At 38.7% G+C, this 17991-nt stretch overlaps 3 protein-coding genes across 4 annotated transcripts in view; 2 read left to right on the top strand and 1 right to left on the bottom strand.

Moving 5' to 3' along the window:
* Window positions 1-5081, bottom strand: part of SCRN3 (secernin 3) — a 34618-nt gene extending 29537 nt beyond the window's left edge. The window contains exons 1-3 of one of the 2 annotated variants that reach the window (XM_070358623.1): window positions 4865-5081; window positions 1638-1807; window positions 818-1015 (exon numbers count right to left, since the gene is read on the bottom strand). In XM_070358623.1, the coding sequence (XP_070214724.1) occupies window positions 818-1015; window positions 1638-1807; window positions 4865-5081 (585 nt within the window). The remainder of the gene's footprint in view (window positions 1-817; window positions 1016-1637; window positions 1808-4864) is intronic. The other variant, XM_005907235.2, reaches the window with a different exon arrangement.
* Window positions 4996-16694, top strand: LOC138984419 (corepressor interacting with RBPJ 1-like). The gene is made up of 3 exons (XM_070358651.1): window positions 4996-5127; window positions 10586-10680; window positions 16552-16694. The coding sequence occupies exons 1-3, from the start codon at window positions 5056-5058 to the stop codon at window positions 16664-16666; spliced, it is 282 nt and encodes a 93-aa protein (XP_070214752.1). The 5' UTR covers window positions 4996-5055; the 3' UTR covers window positions 16667-16694.
* Window positions 16695-17199: 505 nt separating this feature from the next.
* Window positions 17200-17991, top strand: part of CIR1 (corepressor interacting with RBPJ, CIR1) — a 29532-nt gene continuing 28740 nt past the window's right edge. The window contains exons 1-2 of the mRNA XM_005907236.3: window positions 17200-17220; window positions 17308-17372. The gene's annotated coding sequence lies outside the window, so the exon portion shown is untranslated. The remainder of the gene's footprint in view (window positions 17221-17307; window positions 17373-17991) is intronic.

The following is a 17991-nucleotide window of genomic DNA, read 5'->3' as shown; positions in this document are numbered from 1 at the left end:
ATACATAAAACATATTTAATATATCTTGGTACTAGAATATCAGTAAAAATGGAATCTAAAAATAAACAATTTAGCAATAAAAGCATAGTGTGAAATTTTCCCTTTAAATTCCATGCTAAATGGATTTTTTAAATAAAAAATTTTTAAAGTATCCTTTAATTGACGTGTATACTATCAAATGACTAGTGCATAGTATTGACAGTTACCACTGGATCAAAAAACCTCTTCTGATGATAAAACTGCCATTTCCAGAGCCTGGAATGACTGTTCCTATTCTACACCAATCAGAATCCTTTTTGCCCATCAAATTCCAGCTGAAACCCCAACTTCTGGTGAAGCCTTCTTTGATTCCTAGTCTGAATTAATTGCTTCTTCCCCACTGCTGTCACAAATTGCTGCTCTTAAATTTGGTGTTGAAACTTCATCCTTCTTTACAAGGTAGTTAGTTACATACACATCCTATTCCTCTACTAGACTCTAAGCTCCTGAAAGACAAAACTAGTTTTTTTTTTTTTAATGATAGAAACTAAATGTTACAATTTATTCCATCTTCATGATTATAGGCATTACAGGGCAGGGTGGGTAAACAAGGCAAATAAAATCTTTTCTCCCCTCATTTAGCCAGATGCAACATGCTGGCATTTTTATGACAGGTTGACATTAATAACTAATTGACTTAAGTTGAAAGCTGGCAACAACAAATCTTTGCAATTTAGGATCTTCCTCCATAGCCATTCCAAGGATCTTAATTCCATGAGCTCTAAAATGCTGTTAACCACAGCATTCTTGAAGCTTTCAGATATTTTATTATTATTACTTTTGGCTGAGCCGGGTCTTTGTTGATGCACCCACGCTTTCTCGAGTTGTGGCCAGCAGGAGTTACTCGAGCTGTGGTGTGCAGGCTTCTCGTTGAGGTGGCTTCTCTTGCTGTGGTGTTTAATAGTTGTGGCACAAGGGTGCAGCTGGCCCGCAGCAGGTGAAATCTTCCTGGGCCCAGGGATTGAATCCATGTTCCCTGCATTGGCAGGCGGATTCTTAGTAACTGGACCACCAAGGAAGTCCACATTCACACATCTTAATATGAGACCTCACACCTCTTGTTAAGAGTGATTGTTGTTTAGTTCCTAAGTCCTGTCTGACTCTTGCGACCCCACAGACTATAGCCCACCAGTCTCCTCTGTCCATGGGATTTTCCAGGCAAGATACTAGAGTGGGTTACCATTTCCCTCTCCAGGGGATCTTCCCGACCCAGGAAATTCAGCCCCAGTTTCCTATTTGGCAGGCGGATTCTTTGCCACCCAGCCACCTGGGAAACCTGTTGTTAAGGTAGGGAACTGTTAAAAGCAAGACAAAACCAGTCTTGACAGCAAGCTTTAACTCTCTTTCTCCTATTCAACATGCTTGCATATAGTAAGCATTCAAATATTTGCTCAAAGAACTAATAATAATTATTTTAGCTTTCTACAAATCGCTAAAAGACCAGAATTCTAGTTCTGATTCAAATTATTTATGAAATTTAAATTCTTTAATTTTTTAACTTCTATAGCCTCTGCCAGATAGCTAACTAATGATTTTTAAACACTGTTTTTGACATTTTTAAAGAAAAATACTGTTAACAAAACATGCATTTCACCTACCTTAAGATGTTCCTTCAGGTTGTCATGAACTGCAGCAGGAAAATAAACGACTTCTTGTACTTCATCACAGGGTCTATCTGAATTTTTCCCAAAAATAATCCTGTTATCAATTGTTGCTGGAGGTAATGCCACGAAAGTGTCACAGGAACAAGGTTCCATTTTTTTTTTAACTAAAAATCATATGGAAGTTTGCAAATAAAAAGAGAAAAATATTTTTATTTAGTACATACAAAACAAGAGTTTACTTGATGACTAGGGGATATTACTGTCATATCTAACAAAGGATGTTCACTAAAGTTTTAAATTTCATATACTGTACTACAGAAATCAGTAAGAAAATAATGGGCATGACTCTAGTACTACAAGAATAAGTAAGAAAACAGGAATAATAAGTACCTTCTTCTAGTCTATAGGTCAGATTTACCCTCCAAGCTCTTTCTCTTCTCAAGTCTTCCCTGAATCTCCTTTCATTATTTCCATATTTGGAAACAGCTGCACCTGTACTATAAAGACTATGTTTGTCTACATATCTAACAAAGGATGTTCATTCAGTTCAGTTCAGTTGCTCAGTTGTGTCCGACTCTTCGCAACCCCATGGACCACAGCACGCCAGGCCTCCCTGTCCATCACCAACTTTGAGTTTACTCAAACTCATCTCCATTGAGTTGGTGATGCCATCTAACCATCTCATCCTCTGTTGTCCCCTTCTCCTCTCGCCTTCAATCTTTCCCAGCATCAGGGTCTTTTCCAATGAGTCAGTACTTCGCATCAGGTGGCCAAAGTATTGGAGTTTCAGCTTCAGCATCAGTCCTTCGAATGAACACCCGGGACTGATCTCCTTTAGGATTGACTGGTTGGATCTCCTTGCAGTCCAAGGGACTCTCAAGAGTCTTCTCCAACACCACAGTTCAAAAGCATCAATTCTTCTGCACTCAGCTTTCTTCACAGTCCAACTCTTATATCCATACATGACCACTGGAAGAACCACTGCCTTGATGAGATGAACCTTTGTTGGCAAAGTAATGTCTCTGCTTTTTAATATGCTGTCTAGGTTGGTGATAACTTTCCTTCCAAGGAGTAAGCGTCTTTTAATTTCATGGCTGCACTCACCATCTGCAGTGATTTTGGAGCCCAGAAAAAAAAAAGTCAGCCACTGTTTCTCCATCTATTTGCCATGAAGTGATGGGACCAGATGCCATAATCTTAGTTTTCTGAATGTTGAGCTTTAAGCCAACTTTTTCACTCTCCTCTTTCACTTTCATCAAGAGGCTCTTTAGTTCTTCTTCACTTTCTGCCATAAGGGTGGTGTTCATTAAAACATTTTAATTTTGAAACAGACTCACTAAACCAGACAAAAGCAAAAACATGCCAATAAAATTCCAAATTGTTATTTCCCATTGTTGAATTATGTTCACATTCAACTTGCACATCCTGATTATATAATTTAATATCAAGATCATATCTTCATTTGTAATTTGGAAAAATCTTAAATCCTCAATTTTAGTAGAGCTTATTGGCTCAGTGGTAAAGAATCCACTTGCCAAGCAGGAGATGCCTGCCGAGCAGGAGACATGGGTTCCATCCCTGGGTCAGGAAGATCCCCTAGAGAAGGAAATGGCAACCCACTCCAGTATTCTTGCCTGGGAAATCCCAGGGACAGAGCAGCCTGGTGGGCTACAGTCCATGGGGTGCAAAGAGGCAGAAACCTAGCAACTAAGTATCAACAGCAACAAAATTTGCTTCTAGAGTGGCAAATTGTTTTGTTTCCTTCTTTCATCTTATACTACCCAAAACTTAGAATGGCTTTACACGAACAGATTTAAATGTAATCAATATTTCATTGAAAAGAAAACAAAATAACTCCAGTAAGAAAGAAACAAATTCAGCCTGAAATGCCTAAGGGTTTTTCTCTTCTGTGGGGTCGCACAGAGTCAGACAGGACTGAAGCAACTTAGCAGCAGCAGCAGCAGCAGCAGCAGCAGGAGGTCACCAATGCTTCTGTTCCTTTTTGTGTGATTTTCCTTCCTCTAAAAAAATTTTTTTTAATTTATTATTTTTGGCCACACTGGGTCTTCCTTGCTGTGTGCAGGCTTTCTCTAGTTGTAGGGAGCCAGGGCTACTCTTGCTTGCAGAGCACGGGTTCTAGGAGCTTGGGCTTGAGTAGTTGTGCACTGCAGGCTCAGACGCTCCGCAGTATGGGGGAATCTTCCTGGACTAAGGACAGAAGCAGTGTCCCCTACATTGGCAGGCGGATTCTTAACCAATGGACCACCAGGGAAGTCCTTAGTGTGATTTTCATGTCCTAAATCGCCTTCTATATGTGTTCCAAAGTTAGTTCCACCACTGCCTAACTTTGGCAAGGCTATTTAATCTCTATCTAAGCCTCTTGCCTCATCTGTAAATCTCTCAAAGGGTTGTTATGAGAATTTAATAAGACAATGTGTAAAACGTTTTGCACAATGCATAGAACATATCGGACACTTATATAAACGCTGTTTCTGTTATTATTTGTCAGAAGAGTACATTTCACAAAAAGTTTACTCCTGACATCACACGTCACGTCATCCTGGTAAAGGAATTGGTTGAAGGATCACCTACAGCAGCAGCAGCCACGTACCCTCAATACCCTGGAATCTCAAGAGCCATCAAGGTGCACTAGGTGATCTGACCTAACCAGGGTAATAAGCTAAGAAAACAGGTCACCTGATTATGAAGACATCTAACCCACTTAGGAGCGGCAGTCTTGAGAGGCTTTACTAACCGGTTTCTAGAATATAGTCATCATTTAACAAATGTTTACGGACATCTTTCTGCACCAGGCGCCGTACAGTTGGTAACAAACTAGAGTCTTCGCTCTTGTGGAGTTGACATGCTTTAGTTCACCAAGAGCTTTCATCGTTTGATCCTCACAAACTTGCTACAGTTAGGGCAAGAATTACTACAGACGAGAAAAATCGGTGCAGGCAAGTTTCTGTAACTCAAAACAGCGTTCACAGAATAAACTGCTCGGACTTCAAGAACATCTTGCAAAAAAAAGGACCGCCGCTCACCACACACTTAGCACCCAAGACGGCTGCGGACTGCGCAGCTTTGGCCCGCGCCCCTCCCAGAAGCCACTCAGTCCCCGCCCCCAGCACCCCCCCCCCACGACCGCTCCGCAGTTCCGGGCTTCCTACTTCCTACAACTACTAGGCTCGTTCGCCCCTCCCTCCCTGCAAGCCCCTCACCTGGCCTCCGAGCTACCCAAGTGAAAGGGGAAAGGAGTGAGAAAGGGTGGAGAGGAGCTAGTTGCCGGAAGTCGTCCCCTTTGACCCCGGAAGTTCCCACTGCTACTGGAGGCGCAGTTCCGGTTAGGCGGCAGAGTTTGTTTACGTTGCTCTCAGATCTAGGGGTTGCATACCCCAGCTCAGCCTCCAAAATGGGGAAATCCTTCGCCAATTTCATGTGCAAGAAGGACTTTCATCCTGCTTCCAAATCCAACATCAAAAAAGTGAGTACGGTGAGCAGGCCCTTGGCGCCTGTGTTCCTAGGACCTCCTGGAGGTCAGAGTGGTGGTGTGAATGGGATCCCTGGGACAGCCGCCTTTGCTCCATGCCTAAAGCCCTGGCGTTCTTGTCCCTCGCCGCTGGCCCTCGAGGTTTATTTTACATCAGCCAGGGAGAAGGCGGCTCCGTCTGCTCTTTCGGCTCTGTCAGCTAGAATGTAAAGAGTCGAGATATGAAGACTGGTGACAGGGTTACTGGTTACTTCCCTCAGCAGATTCGAATCTCAGAGATCACGGCTTCTGAGCTCTGCTATCCCATGCAAAAAAAGACTAGATAGATCTGAAAAGGAAAGGAAAGTCACACCTTGCTTCCTCTTTTTATCCCACCTTACCTTGTAGCGTCTGGTGACCTCTGAGCTGTGACTTTTTAAATGACCACTTACAGGTGTACAAAAAAAGTATGCTGAATATTACAGCAGTGGAAAGCAGAATAGTGAAGTAGGATGTGTCTGAGGATTGAAACCTGACCTATATTCTGTTATTCCAGCACAGTCACTTTTAGCCTTGAGACCTTGCATAAAATATTTAATATCTCTCATCTTGAGTCTCCTAATCTGTAAATTAGGAATGATCCATATCAGTTGCCATGACTTGAAATTGTTACGAGGACTAAATAAGATGGTGTAGATAAAGACTTTCAAACACCACCTTGCTGTCTGCTTACTACATAGAGGGAGTGCACAATAAAATGTTAATTGGCCCCCACACACTGTTATCCTTAGACTATTCCTAAAATACAGGTGGTAACCAGAGTTTCATACTGCTTATTCTATATGCTTTCCTGAACAGTCACAGCCAATTTCAAAATTTTGACGACCCCTTTTTTTACTCCTGACTCTCAGCTCTACACTGCCAGATCTTAAGCCCTAACTGAAGGCACTTGAACACAACTATATAGTAGACAATTTCATCTTGATATCCTACAGGCATCTCAAACTCAACATATTTGAAATGGAACTTATCTTTTATTCTAAATCTGCTCTTGTATTTATACCTCCTATTCTCATATCAGTAGGAAATGCAGATAGTAACACAACCCTCATCCAGTCACCCAGGCCAGAAATAAGATTCATCCTTTTCCATCACTGCTTTATCTAGTCGGCTAATAAATTCTATTGCTGTTACTTCTTAAGTATCTCTTGAATCCATCTCTCCTCCTTGTCACTACTATCTGCATCTTAGCTTAGACCCTTATTGTCTTTCACCTGCTGCTACTGCTAAGTCACATCAGTCATGTCCGACTCTGTGTGACCCCATAGACAGCAGCCCACCAGGCTCCTCCGTCCCTGGGATTTTCCAGGCAAGAACACTGGAGTGGGTTGCCATTGCCTTCTCCAATGCATGAAAGTGAAAAGTGAAAGTGAAGTCACTCAGTTGTGTCCTACTCTTAGTGACCCCATGGACTGCAGCCCACCAGGCTCCTCCGTCCATGGGATTTTCCAGGCAAGAGTACTGGAGTGGCTTGCCATTGCCTTAATTGTTATATTTCCTAACTGATTTTTATGCTGCCAGTCTTGACCTCTCTCAAATCCATTCTCTACCGATCAGAAAAATCATTTTTTTATTTAGCAGTTTTACTGAAGTATAATTCACATACCATACAATCACTCACATAAAGTATAAAATTCAGTATTTTTTTAGTGTATTTATTAATTTTGTCATCACCAAAACAGTTCTGAAACATTTTCGTCACCCTCCCCAAAACCCATATCTACTAACAATCACTCTCCATTTGTCCTTAATCCTCCCCCTTCCCCAGCCTTAGCCAACAACTAATCTGCTTTCTATTTCTGTGAATTGGCCTATTCTGGACATTTCATATAAACTGAATCATGCAATATGGGTTTTTTTTGTGACTGGCTTCTTTCGCTTAGCATAATGTTTTCAGAGTTCATGCTGTATCATGTATCAGTATTACATTCCTTTTTATTGCTGAATAATTCCATGGTGTAGATATGGCACATTTTATTTATCCATTCATCATTTGATGAGTATTTGGGTTGCTTCCATAGGGTAGTCATTTTAAAGCACAAATTTGATTTCTTCAGCTCCTTATTAAAATACTCCAGAATTAAGTCCAGATAACCAGGCTCCAGTTTATTTTTCCTTCATCATCCCTTACTGCTATTCTCCCATCTTAGATTTTAAATTTTATTTATTTTTTAAATTTTGGCCCCACAGCATGCAGGATCTTAGTTCCCTGACCAGGGATCGCACCCATGCCCCCTGCAGTGGAAACACAGAGTCTTAACCACTAGCCTAGCAGGGAAGTCTCCAACCTTAGACTTCATGCTCCAGTAAAGTCAAACTACTCAATTCCTGTTTTACACTTTTGGATCTTTATCTGAGTTGTTCCCTCTGCCAGTGATATCTTACCCTATTTTTCCCTTGGCAAAATTTTAATGCGCTTCAAAATCCTGTTTAACACATTGGAGCTATTTGTGTAATAGGGTTACTTATTGCAGCTGCCTTTGTAATAACAGAAGATTGGAAATTTCTTAATATCCACCAGTACAGCAGGAGATTGGTTAAATAAATGATGGTGTAGCTTCACAAAGAAATGATACTCTTCAGCACCCTACCCTCCTGGAAAATAAAGCATTTTGTTTACTGATCTGGGAATGATCTCCATGGTATAGAACTTTATTTTATGCATTTTCTTTGTTTATGTATGCTGTATTATATGTGCATACATATATATATGCATGCTGTATATGTTCAGTTCAGTTCAGTCACTCAGCTTTGTCCGACTCTATTCGACTCCATGAACCACAGCACGCCAGGCCTCCCTGTCCATCACCAACTCCCAGAGTTTACCCAAACTCATGCCCCTTGAGTCGGTGATGCCATCCAACCGTCTCATCCTCCGTTGTCCCCTTCTCTTCCTGCCCTCAATCTTTCCCAGCATCAGGGTCTTTTCAAATGAGTCACCTTTTCACATCAGGTAGCCAAAGTATTGGATTTTCAGCTTCAACATCAGTCCTTCCAATGAACACCCAGGACTCATCTCCTTTAGGATGGACTGGTTGGATCTCCTTGCAGTCCAAGGGACTCTCAAGAGTCTTCTCCAACACCATAGTTCAAAAGCATCAATTCTTTGGCGCTCAGCTTTCTTTATAGTCCAACTCTCACATCCATACATGACCACTGGAAAAACCATAGTCTTGACTAGATGGACCTTTGCTGACAAAGTAATGTCTCTGCTTTTTAATATGCTGTCTAGGTTGGTGATAACTTTCCTTCCAAGGAGTAAGCGGCTTTTAATTTCATGGCTGCCATCACCATCTGTATATGTTCACCATTCATGAAAAGAGGGACCAAAAATGCATGTGTGTTTGTTTATATTATGTATGTATATTACGTGTGTGTCCATGTGAACATCCTTGGAAGGATATACAAGACAGGAATAATATTGGCTACATGTGAGTATAGTTCATGGGGTTCTCAAGGCGAGAATGCTGAAGTGATTTTGCCATTCCCTTCTCCAGTGGACATTTTGTCAGAATGTGAGTATAGTTATGTCATTTAAAAAATAAAGAACTTCTAAAACCAAAACTTGGCTATAAAGTATTCTATTATATCAGCCTTCTTCTCTGACCCCTAGAGTTAATCACTGTCTTGTTCTATTTCCTTATGTTGAATGTATTCTGTTATCCATTTTTATTGTTACTGTTTTCCCCAGATGAGGATTTATTGGCGTAAATGCAACCATATAAAAACATAAGCTATGAAAAACACAATCACGATGTGCCCCCTTCCTGCACTGCCCAGACCCAAACATTGTTACTATTTATTTACACAATTCACATCTTTTTTATTATAAAATATCTTAAACATCCAGAAAGGTTAGTATGGTTTTCTATTAGCAGATTCTGAGCATTTTGTCGTCAAGAGTATATTTCACTACTTTTTATTTTAATCCATCATAAATATTCATGTATTTCAGCTCTTGGGCAAATGAGACTTGTAAAATAACTTTGTAAATCTAAAGCTTTAAATAAATGATAGTTATTGTTAGAAGTAGTATCTTAATCATTAGGAGGCTATTATTAATGTATTATTCGATCAGGCAATGACATCTTACATTTCTCTATTTCAACTGTTTGCATTTTGAGCTATAGTGAAAATTCCAAAGGTGCCTTTTACTGCCTATCCCAAGTGTAGACTTTTCTTCTGTAACATTACATTGGTAATGTTATATTGGTTATGACATATATGTTATGTTAGTTATGAAGACAGTAGAAGAAATTTTAGGAACTTATACAAAAGGAATTTCCAGGAGAGTCCTTCTCTGAAGGATTCTCTTTTCATTTCTGTTTTTGCTTTTATCTCCATATTAATCCTTGTTGTCCACATCTCAGATTGTGGTCATAAAACCTACCTATCTGAGTACTGTTAAATACTAATAACTACTCCTGTTTTGTGTCTAAAATTGAATAATGGCAGTCTTGTCCCCAGTCCTTCTCCCCACACTTATCTGCCCCATTATAATTATTAATTATTTTATCAATTTAAGTATTAAATGTTTATAAATGTAAGTGTTAAATATTTTCCCTTAAATTTACCTTCTTAAAACAGCTTGTGAGAAACAGTTTTGCCTCGCTATTTATGTTAAGGTTATCAAACACTTTATCCTTTACTTTAAAGAAGGTGGGAAGACAATGATATCTTTTAAACCTGGAGGTAACATGCTTAAATATCCTTGCATAAGCTGTGTGGGCTTTTTACGTTTACCACTTTTATGATTCTGAGAATATCACATAGGGACGCATTCAGCCTGTGGTGGTGGTGCCCTTGAGCAACTGCAGGATATCAGATGCATCTCTTGTTTCATCTGTTTCCTCTCTTGGTGGTTTAGTCGCTAAGTCATGTCCAGCTCTTGTGACCCCATAGACTGTAGCCTGCCAGGCTCCTCTGTCCAGGCAAGAATACTGGAGTGGGTTGCCATTTCCTTCTCCAGTTTTCTCTCTTGTTCCTTCCTTTTTTTCTACAACTATCTTTCATCTCCTTTCCTTTTTTTCTCCTCCTTGTCTTCCATTTTTCCTTTCTTGGGGTATCAGTAACACTCACTGGCATCCAGCGATGTGCCCTGTGAGTTTTCTGGATTAGACATATTCCATGTAGAGAGATGGTCGTTCTTGTCTCTGAAACATCCGAGGGACTGAGGGCAAGAAGCTGTTGTACTCTGAGTGCTCAGAGTGGTTCTCAAGTTTGACATTCTTGACTGTAAGTTTAGCTCTTTTGAGTGATTATATTTTAGGACTTGCATCAAAGCATAAATTGGAATTTTCAACTCTTGTTTTGTGATTGTGGCTTTATGACCAAAATAGATACATTGTAAAGCATTTTATGTTTTATTATAAAAGAGAACAAACTTATTTAAGTTTTTACTTTACTAATTTAGGTTTGGATGGCAGAACAGAAAATATCATATGATAAGAAAAAACAAGAAGAGTTAATGCAACAGTATCTAAAAGAACAAGAATCATATGATAATAGGTAAGAAATTCCACTCTGCTGGTATTTTTTTAGAGTAATCGGTTACATGAGAATATCCTTTACTGAATCATATACTAGCTTTTTTTTAACTGAATGCCTCAATGATAGGTCTACATTCCCTGTGATCTTTACTCTTACATTGATAGATGGGCACTTTTTCCAACCTTACCCATAATTCACATAAAATATAGATTGATGTGAATATACACTCCATATACAGTTAATAGAGATGTTCCAACTTACTCAAAACTTGGAAGAAAAATAAATGTCTATACTTGAACTACTGAGGCCTCATACGAAGATATTTCTTCAACATACACTGAAATAAAAAGATGTGCAAGATAGCTTCAAGAAGTAAAGTGTCTCTACCTGACCTGCATGTCATCGTTCTTTTAATAGGATAAGAGCTAGTTCCTCACTGGCTTACTGTAGAGTACAGTATCCACCCCTACCCCCAGCTATTGTCATTTTATGTTTGTATTTGCAGGTCTAACTCTGAAGCTGATCTCTTTTGGTTAATCAAACAAATAAATAGTGGTGCTTTTGATAAGTCATACTTTCTCTTCCAGTCAGTCCTGTATTTCATCAAAACATGGATCTTAAACAAAGTAATACTAAACTATTACCAAATACTCTCTATGAAATATAGTGTATTGAGAGCAAAATTAGAGAAATAAAACATTTTATTCAATTAAGTACTTTTCTCACTATTTAATTTGATTGACTTTTATTGAGTACCTACATCATGCGAGGCAGCAAATGAAATTGTAGTGACCTATAATATAAAAGTGTGATGCATAGCTTCTGTCTAGCCTCAAGAAAATATAATAACGGATATGTACATACATATAGTTCAAGCAGCCATGAAATGAAAAGACACTTACTCCTTGGAAGGAAAGTTATGATCAACCTAGATAGCATATTCAAAAGCAGAGACATTACTTTGCCAACAAAGGTCCGTCTAGTCAAGGCTATGGTTTTTCCAATAGTCATGTATGGATGTGAGAGTTGGACTGTGAAGAAAGCTGAGCGCCAAAGAATTGATGCTTTTGAACTGTGGTGTTGGAGAAGACTCTTGAGAGTCCCTTGGACTGCAAGGAAATCCAACCAGTCCGTTCTGAAGATCAGCCCTGAGATTTCTTTGGAAGGAATGATGCTAACGCTGAAACTCCAGTACTTTGTCCACCTCATGCGAAGAGTTGACTCGTTGGAAAAGACTCTGATGCTGGGAGGGATTGGGGGCAGGAGGAGAAGGGGACGACAGAGGATGAGATGGCTGGATGGCATCACTGACTTGATGGACGTGAGTCTGGGTGAACTCCGGGAGTTGGTGATGGACAGGGAGGCCTGACATTCATGGGGTCGCAAAGAGTCGGACACGACTGATCTGATCTGATAGTTCAAGGCTGAAAATAATAACTAATTGAAAATACACTGTTATAAAAACTGTGGCAGGCTAGCATAAGACAAAAATAATTCCATTTGGGATAACAAGGTAAGACTTTATGAAAGAGGTGAGGGAGAAGGGAGCGGCAAGGAGAAAAAGAAAGGTGACATTTGACATAGTTCAAAGCTGAACTCTGAGGAAGGATAAGGATTTAGAGCCATGGTTCTCAACTGAGGGCCATTATTGCCCCAGGAGATATGTGGCAACGTTTGGACACATTTTTTGACTGTCATAGCTCAGCGGTTGGGTGATAACAACATCTAGTGGTGGATTCTAGGGATGCTACAAAACAGCCTACAGTGTACACAAAGAATGGCCAAGTCCAAAATGTCAGTAGCACCGCTGTTGAAAAGCCATAATCTGCATCTAGTCAAAGCTTGTTAAAGATGAGCATGGTGGGAACGTGGAGAGTGTGTTAGGAAACAGCAATATAGTTGAGTTAGACCAATAAAGAGATCATGGATGCATGAAACAGGGCACTCAAACCCAGTGCACTGGGACAACCCAGAGGGATGGGATGGGGAGGGAGGCTGGAGGGGGGTTCGGAACAGGGGGACACATGTACACTTGTGGCTGATTCATGTCAATTTGTGGCAAAAACCACAATCAGTTCAGTTCAGTTGCTCAGTCATGTCCGACTCTTTGCGACCCCATGAATCGCAGCACTCCAGGCCTCCCTGTCCATCACCATCTCCCGGAGTTCACTCAGACTCACATCCATCAAGTCAGTGATGCCATCCAGCCATCTCATCCTCTGTCGTCCCCTTCTCCTCCTGCCCCCAATCCCTCCCAGCATCAGAGTCTTTTCCAATGAGTCAACTCTTCGCATGAGGTGGCCAAAGTCCTGGAGTTTCAGCTTCAGCATCATTCCTTCCAAAGAACACCCAGGACTGATCTCCTTCAGAACGGACTGGTTGGATCTCCTTGCAGTCCAAGGGACTCTCAAGAGTCTTCTCCAACACCACAGTTCAAAAGCATCAATTCTTTGGCGCTCAGCTTTCTTCACAGTCCAAATCTCCCATCCATACATGACTACTGGAAAAACCATAGTCTTGACTAGACAGACCTTTGTTGGCAAAGTAATGTCTCTACTTTTTAATATGCTATCTAGGTTTGTCATAAGATAATTAGCCTCCAATTAAAATAATTAATTAAAAGAGGTCGTGGAGGTGGGAATGTAAGAACCCATGCAAATATCTTGTTTCTCCCTGATTTTCATCCAGTAGTGTGGGTGTATTCATTGATAGTTCTTGCCTGCATCAATTGTTACTGTGGTTTTCTAACAGTGATTTTCTGTTTCTCTAAATTCCTCTACGTTTTTTAATTTGAATTTCTCTGGAAAGAGGATTTTTCCCTTGCCCTCACTTATTGATTTAATCATTTATTCCTGTCATTATGAACTCAGATATTTACTTAATTGGTTATAATTCAATATTCATATACTTTTTTGCTCAAGTTTTGACCTTTGCCAGCTCTATCAGCTTGACTCCTATGTCCATTTAACATGTTCCATCCTTTTAAAAAATAAATAAATAAAACTACTTCATGACACTATAAGATTATCAAAAATTTGTCTTTTATTTTTCTCTGCTCCAGCGTTGGAATCAACCTGTTCCTTTTATTTGAGAAACATACTTTGAAACCTGGGTCTGGACACTAGGTTTGTTTGTTGCCTCTGGGTTTGGTAGTTTGAATTTACGAGTATATAAAAGCAAATTTATGAGTATTTGGAGTGATTCGCTACATTTTTCGTTTTTCCTTGTTCAAAAATGTTGTCTTTAATAGTTCTGTTCTTTAGTATTCTATTTTTTCCCTTCTAAGTTTTTAAAAGTCCTAGATATTTCTTAGTGTTTGTGGATATTGATCCACATGACAGTCATATTTATTATTCTGAATGGATAAATAAAAGGATGTCAGAACATCTATACATTTCACTCTACTTAGAGTCAACAGCAAAAAAAAGAAAAAAGAAAAAACCTGTATAGGTTTTTGCTGCTGCTGAGTCACTTCAGTCGTGTCCGACTCTATGCAACCCCATAGACGGCAGCCTATGAGGCTCCCCCGTCCCTGGGGTTCTCCAGGCAAGAACACTGGAGTGGGTTGTCATTTTCTTCTCCAAGGCATGAAAGTGAAAAGTGAAAGTGAAGTCGCTCAGTCGTGTCCGACTCTTGAAGTTAAACCATAAATACTAATATAGTGGCTTTTCCTTTTATTTTGTATACCTGTTGAGTTTTGCACAAAATGGAATTGATCTTCCAGTTTTGATTTTATATGATTTTTGTTTCAGTGTAAATGAAATGCTTTTTTGGAAGGGAATATATAAAGCATAAAATTTATGGTTTTATGTGCACAGTTCAGTGGCATTAATTATATTCATAGTGTTGTGTACCATCACCACTGTCTATTTCCGAAAATTTTTTTTCTTTACCCCAAGTAGAAACTCTGTTCCCCCTGCCTCTAGCCCCTGGTAAACACTATTCTTTCTGCCTCTATGAAATTTGTCTGTCCTAAGTACATCATGTGAGTGGAATTATATAATATTTGTCCTTTTGTGTCTGGCATACTTCACTTAGTATAACATATTCAAGAGTCATCCATATTGTAGCATGGATCAAGCTTATTTTTTATTATGGCTAAATAATATTCCATTGTTTGTACACACCACAATTGGTCTACCCATTCAACCATAACGAACACTTGGATTGCTTCCATCTTTTGGCTATTTTGAATAATGGCATACCAGTATCTGTTCATCCCCCAACTTTCAGTTCCTTTGGGTATACACCTAGGAGCAGAACTGCTGGATCATCTGGGAGTTCTGTGTTTGACTATTGAAGAACCAGAAAACTGTTTTCCTTAGGGCCTGCACCATTTTACAGTCCCACCAGTGATGCATAAGGGTTCCAATTTATCCACATCCTTGCCAACGTTTGTTATTTTCCTTCTTTTTTTTTTAATAACCATTCTCATGAGTGCAGCATGGTATCTCATGGTTTTGATTTACATTTCCCTGTAACTAGTGCTACTGAGCTTTTCATGTTATTGTGAAAAGCATGAAGCATGATATTGTGCTTCATGTTAACTTTTTAAATAGTGTCAATATAAGATATAATTTATGATCTTTAAAGTATATGTTGGCTTTTAGTATATTTAAAGTTTGGAGCCATCACCATAACCCATTTCAGAACATTTTCACCATCTGAAGAAGAAATCTTGTCCCCAGTAGCGGTCACTTCCCGTTCCCACAACCTGGACTCCCAACTCCTCTCAGACCTAAGCAACCACTGACTTACTTGTCTCTGTAGGTTTACCTATTCTGGAAATGTCATATGAATGGCATCACACGATACGTGGCCTTTTGTGACGGGCTTCTTTCATACAGTACGGTGTTTTTGAAGTCCATCCATGTTGTAGCTGTGTCATCGGTTCATTCCCTTTCATTGCCGCATCATATCCCGGTGTAGAGGTAGATCCTGTTGTGCTTTTGCCCTCTGCCTTACAGTTATTTGTAAACTCCAGTGGAAATAGAGAGGACTTACAATTATGCAGGCTATACTTTGTGATAGCCTTTTCCAAATATAAGAGGAAATTCTGTTTACTCTTTGGGTTTCTTCTCTTTAATCAGTACTTTACATAGATCTTATGAATTAAAGGCTTAACTTGATTATTCATTCGGCTTGTCGCAAAGCTATTTTTCTAAAAAGCACAGCATATCTCTAAACAGAACAACATTCTCTAAACACATATCTCTAAACAGAACATATCTCTAAACATCTCTGTAAACACAACAACAGTGTTCTCCAAACAGGGAACATTCAGTGTTGAAAAGAAATTATTAAAAAATGATTTTTAAGATGCAGTAGATAGTGAGTCCATCATAGTAATTAACTTGTTGTAGATTTTCTTTAAACTATTCTCTCTTCATTGGCCTTGCTAAAGAATTTTGTTTATTCTTATTGAGTTTGACTCCTGTAAGCTTTAATTGGATTTGACTTCCTAAAGAAATCCAGAGAGATTTATTTTTCTAAACTGATTCCTCACAATTAAGAAAAAATGTTGGCACTATTTAACTTAATTCCAAATATGTGTTGGCATATAGCATTTCAAGACATTTCAAAGTTTAAGAAAAGCATGTGAGGGTAAACATGGCATTTTCCCCTCATTTCAGTTGGGAGGGCTGGGTTCTTTAAAGTATTGAGAAGGTCTCGGAACTTAAAACCAGTTACTAAAGAGGCAGCACTGTTGGAATTTTCATTCATAAATTTCAGATGTCATTTAGTCAGAGGAGTAGTTTTGGAATTTTATCTCTAATAAAAACATTTTATCCTAATTCCCTTAGAATTTAGGGGAATGGAGGGACAGTTATTCTGTAGTTTTTTCCCTCCTACAAAAAAATTTGAAAACTTATCTCTTGTTTGATTTAGATTGCTCATGGGAGATGAACGTGTAAAGAATGGCCTTAATTTCATGTATGAGGCTCCACCAGGGGCTAAAAAAGGTACTTGCTTCATTTCCTCTAAGTCTTTGATGTGTTTGTGACTAAAGATTGAGAACTGTTATGACAGATATTTTTAGAAGTTGCTCTTCATCTTTTAAAATTAATACTATTCTATAAAATAATGTAAAATACTACAATCAATATAGTAGGATAAATACTAACAGTAATTCTCTAGTATAATAATAATTTCATGATGTGTTCTTCAGGGAGGAAAATAAAATCTCAACATCACCAGAAGTATATTTATTCTTTTATAATTTGTGTCTTTAGTCCTTCTTGCTGAGTATATTTGTAAATAGAAGGCATAATATTCACTGTCAATGAAAAATATAGAAGTTTAAAGATTAGAAATTAATCTTTTATTAAGATTAATAAAATACTGCCTCTTATTCGGTACTGTTTTGTATCCTACAGTGATTTGAATTTTATCTTGTGAAAGAAGAAAAAAGTCAAAGCAATACATTCTTACAAGTTAAAATTAAATACCGTGATACCATAGTGTAGTATATAATAGCAGACTTTCATGTTGAAGTTTTTAACTTGACCTACCTTTTTTCCTCCCATATTTTTGATATGCAATCAAGAAAACAAAGAGGTAAAGTACTGTTTTCTATATTTGGATTTATTTGCAATAGATTGAAATTTTAATGAAATACTGAAAGACTTTAATGAATGTTTTTAGAAAGAAGAAACAGAAGGAGAGACCGAATACAAATTTGAATGGCAGAAAGGGGCCCCACGAGAAAAGTAAGAACTGGTTTTTTTTTAAAGATAAAATATGTATCATTAATTTTATCTGATGTGTGTGTGTGTGTTAGTTGCTTAGTCGTGTCCAACTCTTTGCAACCCCGTAGACCACAGCCCACCAGGCCCCTCTGTCCATGGTGTTCTCCATGCAAGAACACTGGAGTGGGTTGCCATTTCCTTCTCCAAAAGGAACTATAGAAAGAAAGGAAGAAAGTGAAGTTGCTCAGTCATGTCCGACTCTTTGCAACCCCATAGACTGTAGCCTATCAGGCTCCTCCATCCATGGAATTTTCCAGGCAAGAGTACTGGAGTGGGGTTCCATGGCCTTCTCCAGTTTTATCTGATATCCCATCCTATGTTGCTTTTTATTCACCAGAGAAAGCAATTAATGTGAAAAGTTATTTTTAATGATTTGTCTTATGTAGCTAATTTGCTTGATCATAGTCTTTAGCTTTATTTTTGTCATTTTTTTAAAATCACAGATTATCAGACTGGATACTTGATAATAAAGTGGTGTTTGGAAATACTAAATAGATTTTATGGTTCTGTTTATTTACTAAAGTTGTATGTTTCATAATTTACTTAGAACTGTAAGACTATTTTTAATTATTATTTTTCT

Source organism: Bos mutus, chromosome 2 (assembly GCF_027580195.1).
Source record: "Bos mutus isolate GX-2022 chromosome 2, NWIPB_WYAK_1.1, whole genome shotgun sequence".
Taxonomy (NCBI): Eukaryota; Metazoa; Chordata; class Mammalia; order Artiodactyla; family Bovidae; genus Bos; species Bos mutus.
This window is presented reverse-complemented; position numbering and strand designations above follow the sequence as displayed.

What these genes read in the sequence shown, in the direction of transcription:
- LOC138984419 (XM_070358651.1), top strand. Translation starts at nt 5,056, where the DNA reads ATGGGGAAATCCTTCGCCAATTTCATGTGCAAGAAGGACTTTCATCCT. An exon ending in CCAAATCCAACATCAAAAAA is followed by an intron (nt 5,128 to 10,585) that starts GTGAGTACGGTG and finishes TTACTAATTTAG; the next exon opens with GTTTGGATGGCAGAACAGAA. An exon ending in CAAGAATCATATGATAATAG is followed by an intron (nt 10,681 to 16,551) that starts GTAAGAAATTCC and finishes TGTTTGATTTAG; the next exon opens with ATTGCTCATGGGAGATGAAC.